This window comes from Microdochium trichocladiopsis (assembly GCF_020744255.1).
Source record: "Microdochium trichocladiopsis strain MPI-CAGE-CH-0230 chromosome Unknown B0I36scaffold_13, whole genome shotgun sequence".
Lineage (NCBI taxonomy): Eukaryota > Fungi > Ascomycota > Sordariomycetes > Xylariales > Microdochiaceae > Microdochium > Microdochium trichocladiopsis.
The window spans coordinates 1,473,535-1,496,452 of record NW_025763556.1 but is presented as its reverse complement, the minus strand read 5'-3'; the positions used below and the strand labels follow the sequence as shown (position 1 = coordinate 1,496,452).

The window sequence follows — 22,918 nt, the reverse complement described above, 5'->3', positions numbered from 1 at the left end:
TTCGCGCTCTCCCAGGATAACGGCACGGAGGCAGCCCTGCACCTCAAGATTCGAACGGCGCATCCCAGCTCGGCACCTATATGAAAAGTCGTTGAGGCCAGTCCTCGCGTACCGTATTGCTTCCTCAGTATCACCTACGAGGACCACCACGATGTCGCAACGAGAGATCCTAAGTTTCTCATCCAAGAATTCGCAAAGCTCCAGAGAAGCGTCACTACGCCAGCCCACAATGAAGAGCAAGCCATTCCACCAAATCCAGCAAGAAGTTACGGGATCTAGAGCTACGCATCATCACGGAACTCGATCTCAATGTTCACGAAGGCCCAAACACCGCCCAAGGGCTTGCAAAAGATCTGACAAATCTATAGCTAAGAATTCTGCTCATCACAAAACGACTCGGGATAATCAGCCAGGGCCTCGGACTTTCTCCAACATACCGACGGGACAGCATATAGACCAGGCCATGAAAGACTGCCAGGGCAGCGCAGGTTCTCAAGGCGACGGTCAGGAGCCTTCGGCCAACCGCGAGAGCGATACTCTATGTACCGCGTGCGAAGAGAAGCCAGCCAGCTGTAGGACAGAGTGCGGTCAGTACCCAAATGAACCCACTCTATTCAACCTCCGCATTCAGTTACTGATGATCCAAAGACCACTACTTTTGCCAACCTTGCTTCAATCTTATGACTGAGGAGGACGACTTTGCCACGTGTGTGGAGGAGAGTGGTTATTATACGGTCGAAAGCCTCATTGGGTCTATGCGGACGGGCCAAGGCCTAACGTCGAGGAGCATGCTACAAGAATGCTCGATCAATCCAACAGTACAGTATCATAACATGGTTGAACTCATGGCGCAGTATTATATGAGCAGTGACTCACGGCGTTCCTTGCTGTGCTGCAAGTTGAAGAAGCTCAATCAAATCGATCACAAAGAGAAGGCGTAAAGGTATTCGTCAAGGATAAGAGCGGGCTCTTGTCTGTGCGAACCAATCCCGAGTTCAGGAGCCACCCACATTACAATGCGAAGAAGGGGTACTGTAGCTGGCACGAGCTACCCAATCCTGTCAGCTATTGCACGACGCCATTCTTGGCGCCAGGCCCTCAACTCTGTAAATGTTGCAGCACTGTAGGCATTCTCCCACTACGTGCTCCTATACCGACTAGGGTCGTACGGGAGTATAACCTAATAGTAGCTACGTCGAGGGTTCCGGGCGGGCGATATCGTTGCTGTGGTCAGGGTAGCGCTGCTTCCGATGGAGGTTCGGGCTTACCTTCCACGGTACCGCGGCGATTTGATGGAAAGCGTGGATGCTGCGACGACGAGAGATTTTTCTTTGCGATCCGAGAAGGACATGCGCACAATTACACCGTGGCCATAGATACGCGCAATGAGTTGCAGTCCGAAAGCGCAGCATGTGACGCTGTCACACGATGACCAGGCATTGAACACCGATCGGATACGCGATGTGTAGGGTGTTGTATCACATCGTCCATAGCCTCGGAATCTTCTCACGGATCTCAGACCACCGGTTAGGCACAGCGTTTGCTACAGCTGCGAGATTCCACAGCTGCGCCTTAACATTCGCTAAAAATGGTCGCACTCGCATAAACAAGAACACATTGGCCAAGATGGCAATGCCCACCCGCTCAAGGTGCTCGTTGCCGGCAGCGGGATCGGGGGTCTAAGAGCAGCATTGCTCTTCGTCGCTAAGATTAAGAAGTGCATATCTATGAACGTAATCTTTTCTGTCCCTGCTAAAAATAGATCGGATGGCCTCGTTTCTTACCCCGCCAAGGGTCACGTCCTTGAGGCTACGATATGCTGGGCAAAATCATACCATCACTCGGTCGGGCGAGTAACACCGTGTTCCCAAAACTCACGTCATATTCTTCACTTCGCTTCTCTCCTCCCTTTTGACCCAACTGTTACCAAAGCAACGTCTTTCGGCTTTTTACCCCTGTTTCCCGCTCCAGGCACAATGCTCGCCATAGGGAAGTAGTAAGGTCGGCCGTATAACTTAAACATGACCCTACAAACTCGTGTGTCTGCCAGTTCCAAAGGCACCATCATAGATGGAGCGACGAAGAGAAAGGGCAAACAAACCTGGTATTCATCCCACGCTATCGCTACCAGTAAACCCCCACCACCCACTCCCCCAGGACGTCCGTCACTCCGGCAGCTCCATCTTGGTCACGTCCCTTGCAAAATGATCACCCTGTCTCCAGTTCATCACGTACACAACCGCCGTCGTAAGCCACTCCATGACTACATTGCCGAGCCAGCTCGCCGTCGTGCCCCCCTGCTTCCAGCTCCACACCGTCTGGCTGTACACCTTCTCGACCTGCTCCCTCCGGAGCGCCTCGTAATCACTCATCAGCCGCCGGACGCTTCGGGTAGCACATCTGCTGAAGACATGGGCGAACAGCACGCCGTCCTCGATGGCGATGCCGGTGCTCTCGCCCTGCGGCGGCATCTATTCCCAACAAGGTCAGCGTCCTGCGTCCTGCTTCCTGCATCCTGTAATCGACAGTGAGAAGAGGGGGTCATAAACGCACCGCATGAGCCGCGTCGCCCAGGAGCAGAACCCTGCCCTTGGACCACACGCCCCTGGGCGGGAGCATGTACACCGGGAAGAAGTACCACTCCTCGCAGCGGTCGAGCAGGCCCTCGAGCCCCTTGACCTGCCCTCCGGAGAACAGCGCCAGGATATCCCTCTTCAGGCCCTGCTTGTCGCTCCCGACCACCCTCCACCCCTCCCTCGCCTCCTCCGACTTACGGTCCTGCGCCCGGTGCAGGACCGCGGCCAGGTACAGCCGCGCGCGCGGCTTGTCGAAGAACGTGACGAGGAGGTGCCCGGCCCGCCCTGATATCATGGTGGTGTCGCCGACGGCAGGCGCGCCGTCGGCCCTGACGAGCTCGGCGTCGCCGGGCGTTGTGACGTCGACGTAGCCGTACGCGCCGACGCGGCCAGAGAACATCTTCTCGCGGCCGGGCTCGACGAAGCTGCTCCGCACGAACGAGTGGATGCCGTCGCACCCGAGGAGCACGTCGCCCTCGAGCGTCTCGTCGCGGCTGCTCGCGGCGTCGTGGAGGTACACTCGCACGCAGCCATCGCCGTCGTCGTCGCCCACATGCTCGATCGTCTTCACAGTGACGCCGAAGCGTATGGCGAGACCCTCGCTCGGCTGCTCGGCCAGCGCGTCTAGCATCGACTCGACAATCGTCTGCCTGCCGACCCGCATGTTGCCCGCGTTCGGCCACAGCCCGGCGATGATGCTGCCCGTCCGCAGCGACAGCATGTCCAGGACGCTGGTGTTCGAGCCGGCCCCTCTGACATTGGCGCCGCAGCCCAGCGAGTCGAGGTACCTGAGCGCGAGGGGCGTCATGTTGATCGCACCGCCCAGCGTGCCCGGCGCGGGCCGGAGCTCGAGGATGGTGACGCGCACCCGCACGTCTGGCGGTGGTTGGCGCGTCAGTGCCAGGGCTGCGGCCAGCCCGGCGGGCCCAGCGCCGACAATCACGACGTGAAGTTGCTGGACCATAGGGTCGGGCGTCTGGTGACTGGCTACGGTGGAAGTAGAAGCTGAGCTGAGGGGTGGATTGGCTCAAGTACACGATGCTCCCGTGATGGTGCAGATTGGGTGCCAAGACGGGAACAAAGAACACTAGAACACAGTTGGCATGGAAAAGGTCGCTTTCACAGCTGAAATATATGTAGCTTGACTTGCATGCCATGGCTGCCTAAGCGCCTGCGTCGTCTGGTCGCATTCAATCCGAGATGCTTCTGTTCGCCTCGGAGGCGGACAATCCCCCAACGCTGGCGATTGGTTCTCGCGCCGCCCATGGCCCAGGACGGGCTAGCGCTGACTCTCTAATGCTGGGGCGACAGCGGCCGCACCAACGTGACCATTGATGCCGCTCCCGTCGGTATAGATTCGGATAACCGCTTGGCTTACCTGGCGGACACCTACGGGCTTCTCCCCAGCCGTCATACAGGGGGTCGGAAACTCGCATCAACACTTTTCTTACACAATCCTTACACTCCTACGGCTTTTTCCTTACACTAATTTCCTTACACAACTTTCCTTACACAATCCCTGCACTCCTTGTGGAGCTTCCCTTACATAACTTTCCTTACGCAACCTTCTTTACGCAGCTTTCCTTACACAATCCCTACGTTCCTTACAGAACTTTGCTTACGGAACTTTCCTTACACCATTTTCCTTGCATAATCTTCCGCCGAACTACGCCAGCTAAATGGCCGTATCTAGCGTACGCCCCAGCCGAACTGCCTAAGCTAGACAGCCGGCAATGACCTGTGCCTGGTAGTATGCACTCGAACACTACAGAACAAGCCAAGTAGCCGCAGAAGACTGCGGCATAGAGCCCTCAAAAAGTGACCACGAGACTTGTAACTTATAGTATTAACTCCTATTTATCGCTATATACATCTCTTGAGATTGCCGCTTCACGACAGTAATGTAAGTGCCCATATCCTTTACACCTAATGAAAACGAGACGCTCGAAAAGCATCAAAGTAATAATCAATTCACGTGACTATTTAGTTATGTGAGTCACATCATAGTCCGGCAAAAGGTGGTCCAGCAAAGGTGGAGTCAGAGGGTAGCCACACGCACACTAAACTCGTGTAACATCATTGTAAAACTGGAGGCCACTGACCTGCTGCCCGCAGCTTGCTCCTGTAAACACCGACATGCGTCTTAAATTAAAGAACGGACGACCCTATTCAGCAAAGATAGGAGGGACCGAGTAGGGACGAGAGAGCGATAAATCACGCTGGGGTGGGTTGAAAACGGCAATCCAAGAGGCAAGCATTATTGATATCTATTGTCCTCATTGCTAAGCTCCTAGCACAGGGCCGTGCTTCGTTCCACCTCGTCCGGCTGCTCTCCATCTACGCGTAACGAGGTTAGGGCATTCTAGTTATCGCACAAGCTATTCAACCTGTCAGGATCTTCATCTAGTAAAGAGCTCTCGGGTATATCGCTATTCATTACAATATTAATAGCGTCCATTAAACAGGCAATGGGTAAATCGTTTCAAGTTTATCGCCGATCTTCAGCCAGCGAAGATCCTTATCGGAGGTATACTCATAATACCTTCCTCTCCATTGCACTTAAAGATAGATGCGCGCGTCATACTTCTGACGCAGCTTATTAAATCGTGCTGCACCTGACTTGCACAACTTCGCGAAGTTCTCTTTCGTCCGATCTCTCCTCTTTGCCATGGTGGCGGTTGCGTGCATAAATGTCGACATCTGATTTGGGGGATGAAGCGACTCCTTTAGTAGCAGGGTCGTGGCCTAGTTCCAGGCCCGGGGCCGTTTCCAGCCCTCCCAATATAGAACACACCAAAATGGACTTGTTACTGTGGGCCCATACACGCGATCCTGCAGGCTCTAAGCCGGCTCCCCTTGCATTGGGGCGGCCCTTTCACTGGCTCTGGCTTTGCTATCTTATACTCCGTACTACAGGAGGACGTCGCGAGCGTGGAGAGCTTGAGTTCTCAGACACCCACAATTCATCGCTCGATCGGTCACATGGACTACACACTTTTCCGTGCCTGGCAACACGTCCACATTCTGCAGCGGAAACGCAGCTGCGGTCCATTCCAATCCAGCACTCTTGCCTCTTGCTGAGCTGAACGTCTCCTATTTCTCCGGGCAATGTTTTGTTCCATGGAGTAGGGCAGCAGCTGGATCAGAACTCGTATGCATCGCAGGCAGAGAATGGTCCATCGCGAAGGCCTATATCATGGTTATATGCTTTCCCGCGAAAGATGAATTAACGTGGTTTACCGCTCTTTGCCAAGGACGCACATGTCCAGGCACTGCGTCGCTTCACCCAGAGGGCATCGTCCGAGCATCATAGGTTTCTTTTGCTCTAGAGATTCAGCTGACCATTGAGAAGCGTGAGGACGGGTAGTCAGAATCTCCGAGTGTGGGATACACGCTTCCTTTGTGTGCAACAGGAATTCATGTCACGTTTTCAGGCTGAAATTGCGTTGCAGCTCAGTGATGGTCATATAATGAAACAACCCTGATGAGGAATTCTGCCATTTTCATGAGCTACTTCACTAGTCTGGCTTCCGCCTCACCCATTCCGAACTATAGACAACCATACTCCATCTGGCGAAAGGGTCCGGACATGACAGGATTGCTTCGCGAGCCAGTGTCTAGTTGGAGATAACCTTGACCTTCCACAACTGGTGGGTGTTCTCCTCGGCAAGGTTGCCGGCCCAGCCAGTGATCTTCGTCCTACGTGAGGGGAAAGGTGTGATCAGCATAGGTGCAGGCGCTACGCAGGGATAACTTTCTCGAGAGATGGTGTGGCAGGAACTGAACGAATCTATAGGTAACTTACGAATTCTGGCTGCCGCCAAGGTACAAGTCGACGTAAGTGCCGGTGCCGATGTTCTGGATCCTAATGTATTACAAGATCGCTCGTGTTAGTCGTTGCTCTCGATTCATTACGGCAATGCGTCAGTTCCCAGGTGAACTTCTACTTACATGACGACGTCAGAGTTGGCGTCAGCGGTGACCAGGCGCCACAGCTGGTGGGGGTTGGTCTTGCTGGCAGGCCCGTTGGCCCAGCCGGTGATCTGGGTGCCATTTTCTTGTCCACCGTTGTAGAGATCAAGAGCAGCTGTTTGCCGAAAGATAGGATGATCAGTAAAGAGCGTTTGGCAATCAAGAGCAAAATGTCAGGGAGACAGTGTTGTAAGAAAATACTTACTGCCAGTGGCCTGGTTGATCAGGAAGTACACAGGCCAGACCTTGGCCCCGCTGTAGGGCACCTTGACGAGCTTCCAGTGCTGGTTGCTGGTTGCATTGTAGTTGTAGCCGATGACGGGGTTGCCGCTCTTAGGGTCGCCTGTTCAAGCACAGAACCTGTCAGTAATTTGTATGGACCACAAATTTGGATCACTCCCAATTGAAGAAGGGGTGAGCCTACTAGCAGTCAGGTCGAGACAAGTGCCAGAGCCATAGTTGATGAAGGCAAGAACGGAGCCATCCTTGAACTGAGGCATCTTTGAACAAATTGGGGAGTTGTCGGGAAAGACGACGGATTATGATTGTGGTGATAGGGTGTTGTGGAAGAAGTGCTTGAGACTGATGCTGAACTAGAAGGTGAGAACAACACAGAAAGATCGAGACTTATATACACGTGCGGTCACCTCACGAGTGTCTCTTCCACACTCTGCTTGTCCAGTGCTGAGACTCCCTCCCCATTGCATTCCTGCGCCGAAGCCTGTCGACGACTCACTGAATGCACATACGATACACACTCGCAATTCCCTCATGTGACAGGAGCTCCGGCCAGGCGTCGGTCCCTGAACGGAAAATGCATCTGCGCCTTGGTACATCAGGCCGTCTGCAAGTGAGACTCGATCGGGACTTTGGTGATGCAGGTGTGCTCATCGACAGTCGGAGTCCAATCCCGTGTTTTAAAATCGACGAATCAGTGTCTGATGAGGGACAGCACGACATGGAGCAGAGGCTGACCTGGCTGGACCCTGATTACGTAGACTGAAATTCCCTAGCGGTGTGCTTAACCACTCGGACGCTTAGAGTGGCATCCACACCAGTCATCTGAGACTGCATAACCATTCCTGCTTGAGCAATACATTGTTCGATTTTGACACTCGGTAGGCGTATGCAGAAAAGTATGATTTACATAGTCAGCGCGGAGAAGTGGGCTGGTAAGGCCCTGCCTCTTTCTTCACCGGCAATTGCCACCTGGGGCAAAGTCTTCAGACGGGATGGCTTGCACCTGGCAAGGGATAGCAGGCAGCCGTCACGGGAGCGGGTATGCAGGCGTCCCGCGCGCATCATGCAAGAAGACGGGAATGGTGATCAGGGATAGTTGACTGAGACATGCAGGGGCAGACGAGCCCAGATCGGTTTCTATCACGTAATGAGGCTGAGTATTGCGCAAGCCCCGACTTCCCCAGACCCCGCCGTGATGAATGTCTCACATTGTGAGGGGCACAAAGGGCTATTGCATTCACCGGCTGCAGTCTTGGCTTAGTGTATCAGCCAGTATATCGGACTTGGGTTAAGATGACCGGGCGGTGAAAAATATGTCTTTCTGAGGAAGGCCAACATTTGATTTTCAGGCTCTGCTCAATATGTACCATGCCACCGTATGTGATGTGTATTCCACTGCGACAAGGCACAATGTCCTAACCCCATGAGATGAGGGGCATACGCCACGGTGCCACCGTCACCGCTCCCACTCAGGCTAAACCGTCCATTCCCTGTTGTGACCAATGTGGTCGTCTCCGTGCCGCCTGTCCTTGGTGATTGTCTCACCTGGGTCTGCTCTGGAATCCCACCACGTACCATGTTGTTTCCATTTTCTTTCACATCTGTATCAACAGGGCCCTAGGCCGCGGGATGAATTCCCAGGCATCTGACTTCAAGATCCGGGCTCAGCCAGGTAGTAATATACACTGGCTGGAAAGCCCGAGGCACCATACCAGAAAGGATGCTAACCTACTAGTTGATCTGGCCGATCAAGCCCATCTCCAGGCTTTTTGTTTTTGAATAAGCTCAACCTGGCTAATGCACGGTGGTGTGGGCCCGCATGCGACCCTTGGTTCCGACGCAGTTTGGATGCGGCCAATGCCAGGTCCCTCGTCATCTGCACCTTGTTGTCTTGACTGATAGGCTCCGCGTCCAGTGCAGCTTTCTGCCTTCATCTGTAGGTACAGTCGTTCTCCCCTACTACTGCTGCCATGAAACCTGTCAAGGGTGGGGTGGGTTGAAATGTCCAGAAAACGCGAGCGAGAGGTGGCCCACGTCTTCAACGAAATCGAGAACGTGCTATTATTCCTGCGGGATTTGGCGGCATTTCATAAAGACTTGGCGTGGTTGTCGTTTTTACCACTATCCCTAATCTGGTACGACCGAGAACGCATAAGTGAGCTCTCATTTTCAACAGGTTCTTGTACATTTCCTTTGGTACAACCTTTCTCTGATTACGCCATGCCCTTCAGCTCAAGTAAATCCCTCTCGTAAAAGTCGCTCCGCCACCTCCTACCCTGTGCTAGGCCCCACCGCGCCGAAAAAGAAAAAGAACACCCCTGTCTAGGGCCTATTGCATCATGGCTTCCATACTGTCTATCATCGAAAAGAGTCAGCTCGTTATTAACGACCCAGATAATTATATATGCTTCATAAAGGAATCGGCATGGCTCAACCACGCTATCGCTGATGGGCTACGGTCTTTGAGTCGTGGCGAATAAGACACTATTTCCGGAACCATGGAGATTTCTGCAGCGTCCATAGCCTACGTTTACTCAGAAAGAAGAAATCTACTTCATACTTCAGAAAAACAAGACGACAGCAGTAAAGGCTCAAATCGGACGAGACTCATTCACGAACTCAGCATAGGCAGCCTGCCAAGTCACATGCAGCAGAGCAGTGCCCCATGAGACAAGTGGGAAATGGATGAATTATGAGTCGTAGCTAAATTTGCCAGAGCAGCTGTATGAGGCGATCTACAATCTAGGATCTTGCTTGAAAACCCTGTCTCAGTGACAACGAATGCATTAGATTCTCAGTCCCTATCGTAGACTTAACCAGTGCCACCACAGCCATCGACAAACCCTCCAGATTCCCTCGCGACCGTGTTGCTGCTGAAGCACCTGGAGCGGGTAAAGACTGGGGTATTGAAGCTTGTAGACCACTCGTTTCCGTTCTTGTCCGGCTGGTTATAGTACTAAAACTTCCACGAGGTAGGGGTGGACCCAATGCAGGCGCCCGCCCGCTTCTTCAGCGTTTCCTGGCCATAGTCGGCAGTAGCCCAGCTACCGCCGTGGATGAAGATGGAGTTAAGGAAGAATTTATACTGGCTCCTGCATTCTCCGACTGGGGCCTTGTATGGGGGCTAGACGCGGTTGGTACGCTTGATGTCGACGCCGTACGTATACTCGCCGCGCACCCACTTGCCGCCAAACTTCCAGGTTATCGGATTGTCCTCCCTCTTAGGGTCGCAGCCGTGGATGATGTTATTAAATACGTTGAGGTATAGCTCCTTGTCGAAACTGCTCGTATCTTCGGATAGTTCTATTGATAGGGTCGCCTCGTCGGGCGTGCCTTTACTGTAGGTCTTGGTCCTCTTCCACCTAGCCTCGTTCTCGGGTACGTCTACGTTCTTGTAAAAGTCCCGGAAGTTGGCGTCCATGACTGCTGGGTGAGCATAGGCGTGCGACCCGTTAGACGATCAGTATTTGAACTCGTCCTTGCGCGGCTTGTAGCTCGCGTCCTGGCCGAGCACCTCGGCGCGGGCCCTGACGATGCCGTCCATGGCGAACGACGCTAGCGTGAGGTGGCCCTTTTCGTTGGGGTACACCTGCGCGGGCTCCGGCTTTGGCGACTGCTGCTCTTCGAGTGGATGGTGTGGTGACACGGGTGACCACTGCGGCGCCAACTGTCTGCCAGAGTTTGGTATCTGCCCGGTTGCGGACAAGCCGCCGAGCAGCGATGGCACTTGCGGTGGTACGCAAGGGTTTACCTGCATCTGCTCGGGACTTGGCGACTGTTTCTCGCAGTATGGATGGTGTGATTCTTCCATAGATCATGGTGGTACTGGCTGCCAGAGCGGGTTCGGAAAGTGGTCATAATGGCCTGAGAGAAGGGCATGTTGCTTTGGTACGAAGCAGCGCTCATGCCAGGATGTATGTCAACAATAGTCTAAAGACGAGATATATTTTCTTTGTGGTTTTCTCTGACAATCCTGGTGAACTCGCCATGACACGCAATCTGCAAAAGGAATAATAGCAGATAGATTCGGAGGGCGTCCTTACTGGCAACCATATCCACACTCGTGGTCTCAAGGTAAACACCCCAGCACCGGCGTGTCATAGTGGAGTGGCCTTTTTATTTCCACTAACAAAGTGTTGCCTAAAGAGTGTCGTGAATCGAAAAGAAAGGGTGGCTCTGGTGCTGCCCTAGACTCCCCTGCCCGCCCCAGCTGTGTTCGCAGCCTTCCTTGCTGCTGCTCCTCCCTTCCTCACCCCCGAGCCCTTCGTTCTACTACTCCCACGCTGGCCAAAGCTCGCAAAACACACTCTCGTACTTGATGAGATCGTTGACACAGCCATCCTTGGACACGCGGTGAGTGGCCCCCGTGCAGTCCTTGGAGGTATAGTAGTTGCAGAAGAATCCGTCGAGGGGGCCGCCGGGCGACGAGACGGCGTTGGCCGAGTGAGTTCCCGTGTATGCGTAGTTCCAGCAGCGGCCGGTGCTGATGGTGAAGCCGACGTTGTATTTGGTGCAGCCGTTGTCGGTATAGTACTGGATTCTGGCAAGGTCTGCTGCCACCGAGACGGCCCCGTCTTCGTCTCCGTCGCGTGCCGCGAGACCGAGCTCGCTCGCCGTGACGTTGGACAGGGTCGGTCCCGCGGCAGTAGCGGCAGCCGGCGCGGGAGCGGCCATCACAAGGGCGCAGAGCAGACTCAAAGTCTGGATCGTGTAGGTGGCGAGCATGTTGATGATGATGAGGATGATGCGTGAGTGTTTTGCTGAGCTATATTTGTTAGCCACGGATGCACCAGACGTGATGGCGGGTGTGCTAATGTACTCTATAGTTCTAGTGTGATTCTTGGTTGTTGGTGAATCAGCGTGTCTTGCTGAGCGGGTATATTTTGAAGAGCCCTAGGGATTGAGCAACCTTTATACTCATCGCGTAAGGTGCTCCCGCCTTTTGGGCGTGCAGATGAGGTCGAGTTCGAGGAAAGTTCTTGCGGGCTCACCGATCTTTGCCGTGCCGCCGTCATCGCGAGCAACATAGTCGCATGCCAGCCTGCTCATGTCAAGGGGGAGTCTCACATGACGACAGCCACGATCGCGAGCAGGTCGCCGAGTGCTGGAACGCGGCCCTAGTCTCGTCACTGGCGTCATCACCAGCGAGACGTCCTGGAGCAGTAGACAATTGAGATTGGCTTTCATTTGATATAGGCAATTGCTACACCGGCGTGAACGAATGGCTACACCGGCGTCACTCTTATACAGGCGTCGCTTTTACGGCCTTTGATTGGTCCATCCCTTTTTGTTAGTGCATTTAGATTCTGCCAACAGCGCCCGTTGTACCTCGGGCTTACCTCTCCACCGCAACGATCGACGCGCCTTATGGAAGCTCTTCACCAGCTAGCTACTACACTAATTACCTCTTTGCCGCATGTCGAGCCTACTTAGAATGATTTTCGCGAAAGATACGGTATTTGTTAAGGTCACAGGGCTGGAGTGAGGTGTGTTGGACCCCTGCTGAGACCAAAACTCGAACACAGGCTGTATCAGATCGCGCCAACAGCCTCATCTAGAATCGGCATCGCAAAGCAGGTCTTTACTTTCTGCCCGAAATGAGACCCTTCTTTCCTTCTTTCATAGTCGAATCAAGTACTCTTTTACTCATCTTCTCACCGTGCGTGCGACACTCCCTATCGCGATCGAGGCCGTCATGTCCCAGCCCGAGTCTCCATCTAGCTCCCTAAGCAACCAACGACGACGAAGCTATCAATTCCGGCCTCGAAAACGACAGCGGCAGGACCAATCTGATAGTTCAAGACCACCTTCCTCTAATAGCACAGGCACGAGCATTGGCCGACACTACGGCGTCGGCGACGATGAAGCACTCTATAATCTTTTCGCCTCATATCCAGAGACGTTGACGACCGCGCCACGGCCCCGTGGATCGCGCGGGCTGAACGAGCCACCATGGGGGCTACGATTCGATCAAGAGATTCACCTTTCGAACGATTTCCCATCCCAAGGAAGACGGTCCCAACGAGTTAGAATCCCTATACCAGGCCCAGAAACGGACCAACTACCTCGCTCCTCTCCACCGCAATCAGTACAAGAGCATCCCTCTCCCACCAAGGCCGAGTTTCATTCTGTTCTCAAGCTAGTACGCGAGGTGATTGGGACACACCGGAGACTAACCCTCGAGCTCGTCCGGTCATACGAACAAGTCCGCCAATGGCGTGAGAGATGGGGTTACTCGCCGCTTAGTTCAGATGCACTCGAATCACCTCCGCCCTACTCGCCTCCCCGAGACAGGCACTCTCCGACTATAGCTTCACCGCCCTTGCCCGACCTCTCGTCATCGCCTGTCCCTGACGGGATCCCGAACCCAGCTATCCCAGGCGACCCAGCGCCGTCAGCCGAAGTCCTGTTCGAGTGGGTGAATACTTTCGCGAAGGCTAATGGCTTCGGTATTGTTCGACGAAATGCACATTCATATAAGGGTCGGAGGATCCGGTACACTTTTCAATGCGATCGATTCGGAGAACCAGCCCCTAGTCAAGGCGCAGGACTTCGACGACGGAAGTCTCGAAAGTGTGGATGTAAATGGATGGTTGTTGCCGAGGCGTTAGAAGAGGGGAAGTGGCTCTTACGACAACACTCGAAGCCCGAACACAGCCAGCATAACCACGGCCGCAGCATCGGGCCATCTGCTCATCCCTCCCATCGGAGACTCACCGAGCCTATCAGGACAACGGTCGAATCGACAAGCCGTCGGGTCGGAATTCGGGCCCGTGACGTACGTGCTATCGTCCAGGAGCAGCATCCCGAATCATCCTTTACACGGAAAGACATCTATAACGCCAGATCTCGTATCAACCGAGACAAGCTGGATGGCCATACTCCTACTGCAGCACTGATCAAGCTGCTTGACGAGATGAAGGTTCCCTATCTCGTTAAGTGGGGAGACGATGAGCCAAACCGTCTTGTTGGCCTTGTCTGGACATTTCCTTACTGCCTCCAGATGTGGAAGCGGTTCCCCGAGGTGATCAGCTTCGACAACACATATAACACGAACCGCTTCAAGCTTCCCTTATTCCAAGCAACGGGACAGACATGCCTTGGCTCTGTCTATAACGCTGCCTTCGGTCTGATAGATAACGAGAGGAGAGAAGGGTTCCAATTCCTCTCCGAGAGCATTCGACAGCTAGCAGAGCAGCACTCCATCCGGCGACCGGATGTGATCGTCACCGATTTCGACGACCAGATGAAAGCCGCATTGAACGACCAGTTCCCCGATGTACAGCAGCAGCTGTGCATCCACCACATCAATTCGAACATCCTGCTTAAGTCAAAGCAGAGGTGGGTTAACGCCCGCAGCAGCAGCAGAAGTAGCCCTGGTACCAGCGACGGAGAGGCAACTACCCCGCAGCCACAAGCTCAACTAACCCCTCAAGACCGAGAGTTGGTTCACACGCCAATAACCGAGGCTATCCCTCATAACTATCGAGGAGTTCTCATCATGTGGAAGCTCGTCTTATTTGCTGAGACGGAGGAGGCCCACGACGAGGCATGGGCAAACCTCTGTAAGGAGTTTGATGACCAGCGAGCTATCCTGCGGTATCTCCATGGAACCTACATGCCCGTCAGGGCCCAATGGGCCCGCTGTTTCATCCGGAAGTATCGCAATTTCGGGGTCCGTGTCACCTCTGGTACAGAAGCAAGCAACAACAACATCAAGAGCTATCTTCTGAATGGTATGAGCAATCTTTATCGCCTTTTTGAGGCTATGCAGGACATGATGAAGGACCAAGAGCGGGATTTCAACGATGCCTGCGCAGCGGATGAGGTACTTACCGCACGAGAGTATATGGGGTCCAGCTCGGAGTATCTTGGCGAACTCCGAATAGCGCTCTCTTCGAAGGGTCTCGGACTGATCACGAAACAATATCGGCTGGCAAGGAAAGCAATGCCGACAGGAAAGAATCCGTTTCCTGACCCTCTCGGGGATTGCGGCGAGGAATGCTCGGTTTCGACCGAACTTGGAATCCCCTGCTGTCACACAATCTACTCAAAGCTGGGAAGTGGCACGCCTTTCACCAAATGGGAGGTCCATCCTCGGTGGCGCCTACGAGAGCCATCCTCTCGAGATCCATACCGACGAATCCTCGACCCTAAGATCGCCACTGCTCTCCGGGGCAGACCTAAGAACACCACGCAGGTTGTTCCAGCGCGGCTAGCCATCGGGGCAAGCAGCCAGCCCAGTAGCCAGCCAGCCAACAAACCAGCAAGCAAGTCACCACGGCGCAGACGTGGTCGACCACCGGGAAGTCTCAACAAGTCAACGCTAGCTAGGCCTCCACTGGAAGTGAGCCAACAGACCAGCAGCCAGGCTAGTAACCAGGCCAGTACCCCATCCCAGCGCCAAACGCGCAGCCGGTCAGTTGTTCTTGGAGCTGGAAGAACTACAGGAGTACGTGCCAGCGGGCGGCAGACGCAGCCTAGCATTCGTAGGCGAAGGAGTCAGTGGGAGCTGCTTGACAGCGACGAGGAGGTACTTCCCTCGATAGTAGTGAGAGGATAGCGATATGGAGAGCTGGCATCTAGAGCATACTTGAATTGGTCTTGTTCTGCAGATCTTGTTATGAGCTCGATTTAGACCTGGGTTGACCCTATTGGTTCTTTACCGAAGCTGAGGGACTTGTTAAGGGAGCTGGCTTCACCGCCTTTGCGCCGATGTACCTGTGGGTCGAAGGAAAAAAGAGCGAATCAGAGGCCATGGAAGTGACGCCTGTGTAAGAGTGACGCCGGTGTAGCCATTCGTTCACGCCGGTGTAGCAATTGCCTTGATATAATGGCTCAGATAGAAGGGGCTCCTGTGATGACGCTAGCAGTCCTCCCCGCGCCTTCAAACACCGCCTTGGCCGCGTTCTGGACTGTACGAGGCTCCGCTTGTGCATTTCTGACTGCACCTGGGGACGGTGGCTATGAGGCAGCTGGGGTTGCCCCATTTCAACCACATAACATGGGCGTCCCAGCGAGACCGGCGCCAAGATACTCTTTTGCAGATCTGCATGGTTCGGCCCCATGTATGTCGACTGCGCCTTTGTTTGATTCCCAGGGCTGTAACCATCCGACGCCCTTCAGAGTAGTTCAAGGCAGTGATGGTGCAAGATTTGCATATCGCCACGTCGCTTCATTGTCCGCAAACTCGTGCCCTGCAGCGAGTATTAGTTTCAAATGATGCCGAGGGCTAACACGCCGCAGAGGAACCTCCCCCGTGGCCATTTAGACCGCCTGCGAGCTTGCCGCCCAACACTCAGTGCGTGGATGAGGGCGGCACCGGCCCAGAGGCAACACAGCCGGGCCGCGATACGGCACAAGGCCACGGCACTTGACCACGGCCCGGGGCGAGGTTTGGCGTCAGATCAGTGGTGTTGGTGCTTCCCTGTCGTTTGGCGCTCATCCTAAAACTGCCGTTCGGCTGACGCCACATTTATTGGGCCGCAACAACCAACAACATGATGACAATTGTTTTTTATGGTTGCACAAGGTAAAAATTGGATTCGAAGATGGCGAGCTGACAATCAGAATCTGGTCACAACTGCCATCCCGTCAATTGCAGCTAGTCATGGCCCTGGTGACCATGCGCAACCCGTTGCCCACCCACTGCTTCATGTCAATGAAGCCCGCCAGCGTTCAGGCCGCAATCTCACGTAGTGCCTCTTGAGGAATCTCAAGGTCCCGGAACAAACCGCCGTTCCCCGCCTTCTCGTCTCGTACCCTCATCCCCACCTCAAATGGATTGGAATGGAGGACCAGCCCTTCGGCCCCAGCGTCAGCAAGAACATCAGCTTCTCGTCAGGATAGAGGGCCTCCACAGCGCGATCCTTGCTGTCGTCATGACCGAAGCACTTGATTTCTGTCGATGGAGAGCTTGCCTCTTGACGCGGGCGGCCATTTGCGACTTCAGCTTGGATTAGAAGGGAGTAATGTACCAGCACCGTCAGACACCTGTGGCGAAAGAGGTTATTCGCATTCAAAATTGATAGCGTGACTGCCGTTCAGACGATGAATCTATCTCCCTTTCGCAGCCGACCTCCAACCTTGTAGAAGTAAAACGTCAGCGGTAACATGATGAAACAAATAAGACCAAGCACGGTATTTCCCCAGCCCAGGCCTAGACTCTCGTACATTTGCGGGCCGGCTAGCGGGAGCAGCGTGCCAGCCAGGCTCTTGAGCGACGTGTTTGAAGCGATGGCCGATGCAGCATATACGGGATAGCTATCCACAATATACGTTGTCAGGGGCAGAAAAACGCCAATCATGCCAATGCCAAAAGGCATGAGAGACATAATCGTGACCAGCCAGTGTACTCCGTAAAAGCCAGCCAGCCATACCGAATCGTCCTGCCGGGGAGGAAGCCACTGGAGTCAATCCCCAAAGGATGCGCATTTAATGCTCGAAAACGCCATCGTTGGCGGTGGCAAGGAGAAGTACCGACTCGCCCGAGTACAGAATAAGTAACCCCCAGCCTATGATGCTTCCGAGTCCCATAGACAAAACCCATGCGAGGCTGAGTAGCTATTAGTAGCTAGTGCCGTCTCGATGCCATTAGCAAGACCGGTGGGAGTCGAGGTGGTGCTTATGGTCGATGGCGGAGGCGAGGACGCCGACGCCTCGACGCAATATGATCGGCCCGTAACGAAATTACCACACTGGGGGGTAATGGACAGGTTCTATAGTACAGCGAGCATCACACTCCATGGCAGGGTATTAACCAGGTGGTGCAACCTACCAAGTTGAGGAGTTTTGCAGGCGATCCCCCAGTAGTCTGGCATATTAGCACATGCGACAGAGCTGTCATTGCTGAACCACCAGGCATGCTCTACGTTCGTATTAGGGTCAAAGGGCAGGTTAAGCTGGGTTGGGCGTCAAGTAGAGACACGTCCTGTCTTGGGACAGCAGTCGCCCTCGGTTGTTGCTACGGGACGGCCTTTACCGCTAGGGCAATGGCAAGGACAAAGGCTACAGCCAGAGCAGACTTCGAGCGAAGATTAAGCGAAGGCATGATGAATGCTGTTAGAGTGCAGGTTGCCGGTTATTTTCCTGGTGTCTGCCGGCATACGTACACTTTACTGGGAACATTTATACCCAGGCAAGTGGAGAACGAAGTAAGAAAATGGAGCGTTACCTTCGGCAAGCTCCGTAGGATCGGTCGTAAACGCCAACACCTCTGGTGGTCTCGGCACGAAATATTTGCCCTGGATAATTAGCACATAAGAAGTGCTCATCGTGATTTGATAGAAACACGGAGGCCTACAGTGTTTAGCCGAGTTAGTGCGTGTCTTAGTAGGATCAGAGCATGTTGGACCATGAACCTCGCCGAGTGCGGAGAAGGGTTTTGATGGTAAAGTTGTTGGGATACGAGGAAGCTTCTGGAGACACAGCAATATCGAGGAGGTCAATCAGAAACTGGATCAAGAAATACGGTGCTCTTAGTGACAAGGCTACGAAAGACTGTACAAGCTAAGCGGCTGGGTGAGTTGGAACTCGCTCGAGCATGCATGGGTCGTGGGATCTGGATTGTAGCAGGAGATTCGCCCAGGCTGCCATGATGGACCAAACTGACGAGGTAGTCACGGGCTATTTCGTAATATTGGAAACGTTCCATTCAGCTCATAGGTGCTTATACTCGGCGCACAGAGATGCCAGGGGCGACCTTGGATGAAGGATGGCGATTCCGGTCTGACCTCAGCACCATGGAACCAATCCCAAGAAACAGGCATGTCAAGTGCAGGATCAGCCTGGTGTTTATGATCAGGGTTTTAGTGACGGGTGATTTTCATTGGTTAATGCGGCGCGTAAGCCAATTACGACTTAGTCATGGCCGCGCAGAAGAATCGGTTCCGCTTATGCCGAGCACTATAGCCTTTCTAGCGCTTATACGGTGCGACGCGCGAAGTAATATCGCAAGAACACACTGACCGACCTCTTTTATCGATCAAGTTTGCTTAGGGCATCTGGGAATTAGTTGGATCGGCGCCTAGCACGTCACGTTCACAAGGTTTAACTTAGTGGCACCACGACCACGGAGTGCTGCGACCCTTTGTGTCTGTATTGTGTTGAACATATAGAGATATCCAGCGGGGAAAGTTGCTTAATTCATTCCGGTTTCTCAGGGTCTGAAAAGACTTTAGCCACCTCCTGCGCTAAAAAGCTGCCACTTGCAGATTACAGAACTGCTTTGAAGCGGCTCAGTCAACTTCAACGTGTGGCATCTACCCCTCACCATCTCTCGAAACATCTATGCCTGCTGGGTCCATCCTAAGCTGCAGTAGTCCTGCAGTCGAGTAACTGATGGCACTTTGACACCCTGTCGTTACAAGCCATAAGTGATATGGCTGCCAGGACAACAACAGCCGCAGCCCAGCATGAGCAGAAGGACGTCGCGGTGCCGCCGCCACTCCTCTACGTTCCAAATCGCCCAATGCGCTCCGGCCATGTGCTCGCCATCGCACACCTCTGTGCCGCATCATTCATGGACGGCAGCCTGCTCGGCGGGTCGCTGGAGCATAAAGCAAATCAAGGGAAGCCAGAAATGGAGGGGTTTGGAGATTTTGCGGACGGTACATAGTGCTGAGCTTCATTTGCACAGTGTTGAGCCACAACTGGGTTGGTGTGGCCCGTGCGGGAGTTATCTCAATTAAGTTGTTTATGGACACTGATTGTGGGCACTGCTGTAGCTAAATTGTGAACAAGAGGGGTGTTCTCTGAAATTCCTACTGCTATTTCCATGCGAGAATGATGAAGCATGCAAGTATAAGCTGTCGCCTGATAAGTGGCTACCTAGGTAGTAAACGACCGCCTCTGGGGCTTGGCCAGTAACTTTCCTAAAAGGGCAATTCGAAATGATACTAGTTGGCGCCCGAAGGCATGCTCTGAACGAATCGACTTTACATCACACTAAGTAACATCTATTTTTATTGCAAATTGGTTTGCAAAGAGACTAGTCAAATCGTGCACTACCCGGAACCAATGCTTGGCCAAAATCCTTCCCAAAAGGGTAGGTTCCTAAAGGGGTAGTTGACGGTACATAGCTGAGGATTACGCCGAGACTTCACCAGTTAGTAAGATATCTCGAAGTGGAAGGATTACGGAGAAAAGTATAAAGCCTTATAGACTTCCGTCGATAGAAAGACACAAAGCACAAGATCATACTCTCAGACTCATCCAACACTTACATGTTCTATAAAACTTCTCTTTTCCTCACTACCATCGATCAACCACAATCATGCGGCTCTCCATCCTCATCACCAGTCTGACCACCACCATATCCATAGTCTCCGCAGGTTGTTACGGCGACGGAGCAGACCTCAACAAGAACCACGCGCGCTATTTCATCCCAAAATACTGCGAACACGCCGACGGATACTACAATGCGAACCAAGTTTGGAAGTGGTGTTACAGGATGGAAGATGTAGGGAACGGAGCCGGTCAGCCAGTCAAGAGATACCTCCTCCTCGAATTCGATCGTAATGGCGCTGGAAAGGACTTGAGCAACTCGGCTTGCAAGGCGTATCTGAATGAGATTGTCAATGAATGTGGACGCGGAGGAAGAAAGGAGTCTGGAGATAAGTGGAGCTACAGGTACGTCCCATGATTTCTTTCTTGAGCTTGTCCATTCATTTCGGTGGTTCGCAGCTAATTTCTTGGAACAGAGTCGATCCTGGTGACAGCTGCGATGGCGTCAAGCCTACTTGGCTGTCTGTGAATGAAGGTATGCAGATCTAGAGCCTGGGACCCAGCGACCTAGCAGCTACCCGACAATACCTGGGCCTGGCATCACGCAGGGTGATTGTTGACTGTGTCTTGACTCTTTTATATCCTTCTTGTCTCTCTTTCAGTAATAATATTTCGATCTACCCGTCCTTTCAACTTGTACTCCACGCTAGATAGAACTCCATTATTGGTGGGATATTGGCACGTGGCTTAAGGACGCGGCATTTATTTCAGCTATTGAACTCAAAATTCACGAACTACTTATGAAAGTTTAACTCCGCTTGAAGTGTTACCTGGACGCGGAAGATCTTGAGGATAAAAAACCAGACCTCGAACTCTCCGTATCGGCTGGGTCCACCAACCTTGAGGAGAAAAGAAAGGACGAGGTTGGCGAACACGATGATTGCGGGATTGATGCTGGGATCCCAGTCTAGATTAATAAGGGGTGTTTATCATAACTCTACCCTACAGAACCACAGTGCAATCTCATTGGGAGAGCGAGTAGCTCGACTCACACTGAACCATGCCGGTAGTGGCGGAGATTTGAGCACAGCAGATGACAGTCTTGGTATAATAGAAGTCCCATCCCATGGTGAAGCCGACGTGGCCGTTGACGTAGCGATTGGCCCACCTGGAGTCGGCATAAGGGATAATTAGCTTTCATGAGCTGGCGCTGCATCATTTCGATACGTTCTGGAAGAGACAGGATTCGACGTATGTGATGAAAGTACCATCAATGGGGAGGTAAGTTCCCATCTCTCCGACAGCCTGAGCGATAGCCCACATGATTGCAGCTTGAGCGCAGTAGTACTGGTCAGTTTGGCTTACATAGCGGTCAGCTGCGACACCTCCGACTGTGGCGGGCCCGCCTTTGCAGACGGCATAGTTCACAGAGCGACTAGCGGAGTCGCTCTTCTTCTCGTCCACGGGAGCCGCAATGCTGGTTGCCGACATGGCTCCCAAACTCTGAATATATCGATCGATGAGATTGGTGAACAGCAACGGAGTTGAGCCTTTGGCACTGGTAGAAGAGTCCCAGGTTGACGATTGCGAACAAGGCAACTTATAACTCCGTATCACGCATGAGACATGATGAGGATTTGGCCTGGGCAAGATCCAGAGCTGCGCCGCCTCTGCAAGCCGTAGCTCAAGATACCAAACTCAGAGGCTGACATTGACACTTGCTGGAAGATAGAGCCCAAGGTTCTGTTGTTGCATCAACGGCAGTGCCCAACCGAGCCATGGCCTGCCAGTGGCGGCGCTAGTGATAAGGGGGTGGGTACAAAGATACGGCGCCCACAGGAAATCGGACCGTGAACAAGAACATGTATTATTAGTGTTTGGATCCTGATCATGATCCCAATTATCCTTAATCGAAGATCTAAAAGCGAGAAAACACGAGTCTCGACAAGCGTACGAGCATGACACACTGTATGTCCTTAAGCTGCATCTCTGATAACCACGGCACTCTTTATGAAGCGACCCTGAACCGCGGTCTCGATGAGAAACCTAGCAACGCGCGCGGTATTCGCCGTGTCAGATACCCGGACGCCCTTTCCGACCTGTCCGAGCTCCTCGAGGGACCCGGAATCCTTTTCTGCCTCATAGTCGAGTTTGACCGGCCTGACCAACGTCCAGTCCATCCCAGTACGCCGGACCTTCTCTTCGACGAGGTTGTGGTCGGCAAGGGCATATTTGATGTTTGTCCAGCCCATGAACGCCCGGCTCAGCCACGGAAGACCCTGCCACGAGTCTCCAGCCCCGGCGGTGGACATGATGACGATGCGAGAAATGCCGGCCTCCTGGAGGACGGCGCAGGCGTTGGCGCACGAGTCTGCCAGCAGGCGCGGGGGCGAGAGGGGAGCGGCGAAAGGGCTGTCGGACGCTCTGACCGTGTTGAGGGTGATGATGGCCGCGTCGACGCGAGCCCCCCCAGGGGCGGCGACGAGGCACTTGGAAATGTCGTCCTTGACAAGGGGTGAGCCTTGGACGACGGTGAGACCTTGTTTTGAGCTGAGGGCGGCAGCGTTGCGGACCAGGGCCACGGCCGTGTGACCTTGCGACAGTGCCTCGGAGACGACGAGCTTGCCGGTGCGGCCTGTAGCTCCCAAGAGAAGGAAATGCATAGTTGTCTAGTGGGTAACAAATATCGACGTGGAAGAAGAGCGGTGAGGAACGTGGTGAAATGAGTCGTCAGTTCTGGTAGCCCCAAATAAAATCTTGAAGACATGTGTTGTTGTTGTCGTGCTTCTTTATACATCATCTTCGTGATCGTGAGGCCTTGTGAGCCTCGACTGATGATTGGTCCGCTCGCATTATTTTCTGAATGGGGCGAGGGCTGGCAGCCGGGGGTCCCATTCTTGTTCATC

General features: G+C 53.6%; 10 protein-coding genes across 10 annotated transcripts; 3 read left to right on the top strand and 7 right to left on the bottom strand.

The window, feature by feature from the left end:
- Nucleotides 1–1,690: 1,690 nt before the first annotated feature.
- On the bottom strand, nt 1,691–3,664 carry B0I36DRAFT_278542 (uncharacterized protein). Its single transcript, XM_046151440.1, has 2 exons — nt 2,554–3,664; nt 1,691–2,471 (listed from the first exon to the last, which is right to left on the bottom strand). The coding sequence occupies exons 1-2, from the start codon at nt 3,538–3,540 to the stop codon at nt 2,166–2,168; spliced, it is 1,293 nt and encodes a 430-aa protein (XP_046005584.1). The 5' UTR covers nt 3,541–3,664; the 3' UTR covers nt 1,691–2,165.
- Nucleotides 3,665–6,193: 2,529 nt separating this feature from the next.
- On the bottom strand, nt 6,194–7,090 carry B0I36DRAFT_398464 (ricin B lectin domain-containing protein; the record flags this gene model as incomplete). The annotated part of the gene is made up of 5 exons (XM_046161616.1): nt 6,973–7,090; nt 6,754–6,891; nt 6,528–6,663; nt 6,382–6,441; nt 6,194–6,275 (listed from the first exon to the last, which is right to left on the bottom strand). Exons 1-5 carry the CDS (start codon nt 7,046–7,048, stop codon nt 6,194–6,196), a joined length of 492 nt encoding a protein of 163 aa, XP_046005583.1. The 5' UTR covers nt 7,049–7,090.
- A 2,654-nt stretch (nt 7,091–9,744) lies between these two features.
- B0I36DRAFT_369551 (uncharacterized protein) lies at nt 9,745–10,209 on the bottom strand (the record flags this gene model as incomplete). Its single annotated transcript, XM_046159797.1, has 2 exons — nt 9,745–9,912; nt 9,967–10,209. 2 exons carry the CDS (start codon nt 10,207–10,209, stop codon nt 9,745–9,747), a joined length of 411 nt encoding a protein of 136 aa, XP_046005582.1.
- A 193-nt stretch (nt 10,210–10,402) lies between these two features.
- On the top strand, nt 10,403–10,636 carry B0I36DRAFT_231953 (uncharacterized protein; the record flags this gene model as incomplete). The annotated part of the gene is made up of 1 exon (XM_046149143.1): nt 10,403–10,636. A coding segment is annotated over one exon (234 nt), but the record flags the coding sequence as incomplete, so codon positions are not given.
- A 424-nt stretch (nt 10,637–11,060) lies between these two features.
- On the bottom strand, nt 11,061–11,513 carry B0I36DRAFT_355801 (uncharacterized protein; the record flags this gene model as incomplete). Its single annotated transcript, XM_046157474.1, has 1 exon — nt 11,061–11,513. The coding sequence occupies one exon, from the start codon at nt 11,511–11,513 to the stop codon at nt 11,061–11,063; it is 453 nt and encodes a 150-aa protein (XP_046005580.1).
- Nucleotides 11,514–16,831: 5,318 nt separating this feature from the next.
- Nucleotides 16,832–17,143, bottom strand: B0I36DRAFT_255865 (uncharacterized protein; the record flags this gene model as incomplete). The annotated part of the gene is made up of 1 exon (XM_046150908.1): nt 16,832–17,143. A coding segment is annotated over one exon (312 nt), but the record flags the coding sequence as incomplete, so codon positions are not given.
- Nucleotides 17,144–17,375: 232 nt separating this feature from the next.
- On the top strand, nt 17,376–18,043 carry B0I36DRAFT_355800 (uncharacterized protein; the record flags this gene model as incomplete). Its single annotated transcript, XM_046157473.1, has 2 exons — nt 17,376–17,492; nt 17,513–18,043. The coding sequence occupies 2 exons, from the start codon at nt 17,376–17,378 to the stop codon at nt 18,041–18,043; spliced, it is 648 nt and encodes a 215-aa protein (XP_046005578.1).
- A 2,018-nt stretch (nt 18,044–20,061) lies between these two features.
- Nucleotides 20,062–20,561, top strand: B0I36DRAFT_355799 (uncharacterized protein; the record flags this gene model as incomplete). Its single annotated transcript, XM_046157472.1, has 2 exons — nt 20,062–20,417; nt 20,489–20,561. 2 exons carry the CDS (start codon nt 20,062–20,064, stop codon nt 20,559–20,561), a joined length of 429 nt encoding a protein of 142 aa, XP_046005577.1.
- A 245-nt stretch (nt 20,562–20,806) lies between these two features.
- On the bottom strand, nt 20,807–21,503 carry B0I36DRAFT_369547 (uncharacterized protein; the record flags this gene model as incomplete). The annotated part of the gene is made up of 3 exons (XM_046159796.1): nt 20,807–20,979; nt 21,065–21,180; nt 21,334–21,503. The coding sequence occupies 3 exons, from the start codon at nt 21,501–21,503 to the stop codon at nt 20,807–20,809; spliced, it is 459 nt and encodes a 152-aa protein (XP_046005576.1).
- A 485-nt stretch (nt 21,504–21,988) lies between these two features.
- Nucleotides 21,989–22,675, bottom strand: B0I36DRAFT_255572 (uncharacterized protein; the record flags this gene model as incomplete). The annotated part of the gene is made up of 1 exon (XM_046150888.1): nt 21,989–22,675. The coding sequence occupies one exon, from the start codon at nt 22,673–22,675 to the stop codon at nt 21,989–21,991; it is 687 nt and encodes a 228-aa protein (XP_046005575.1).
- Between the last annotated feature and the right edge of the window lie 243 nt (nt 22,676–22,918).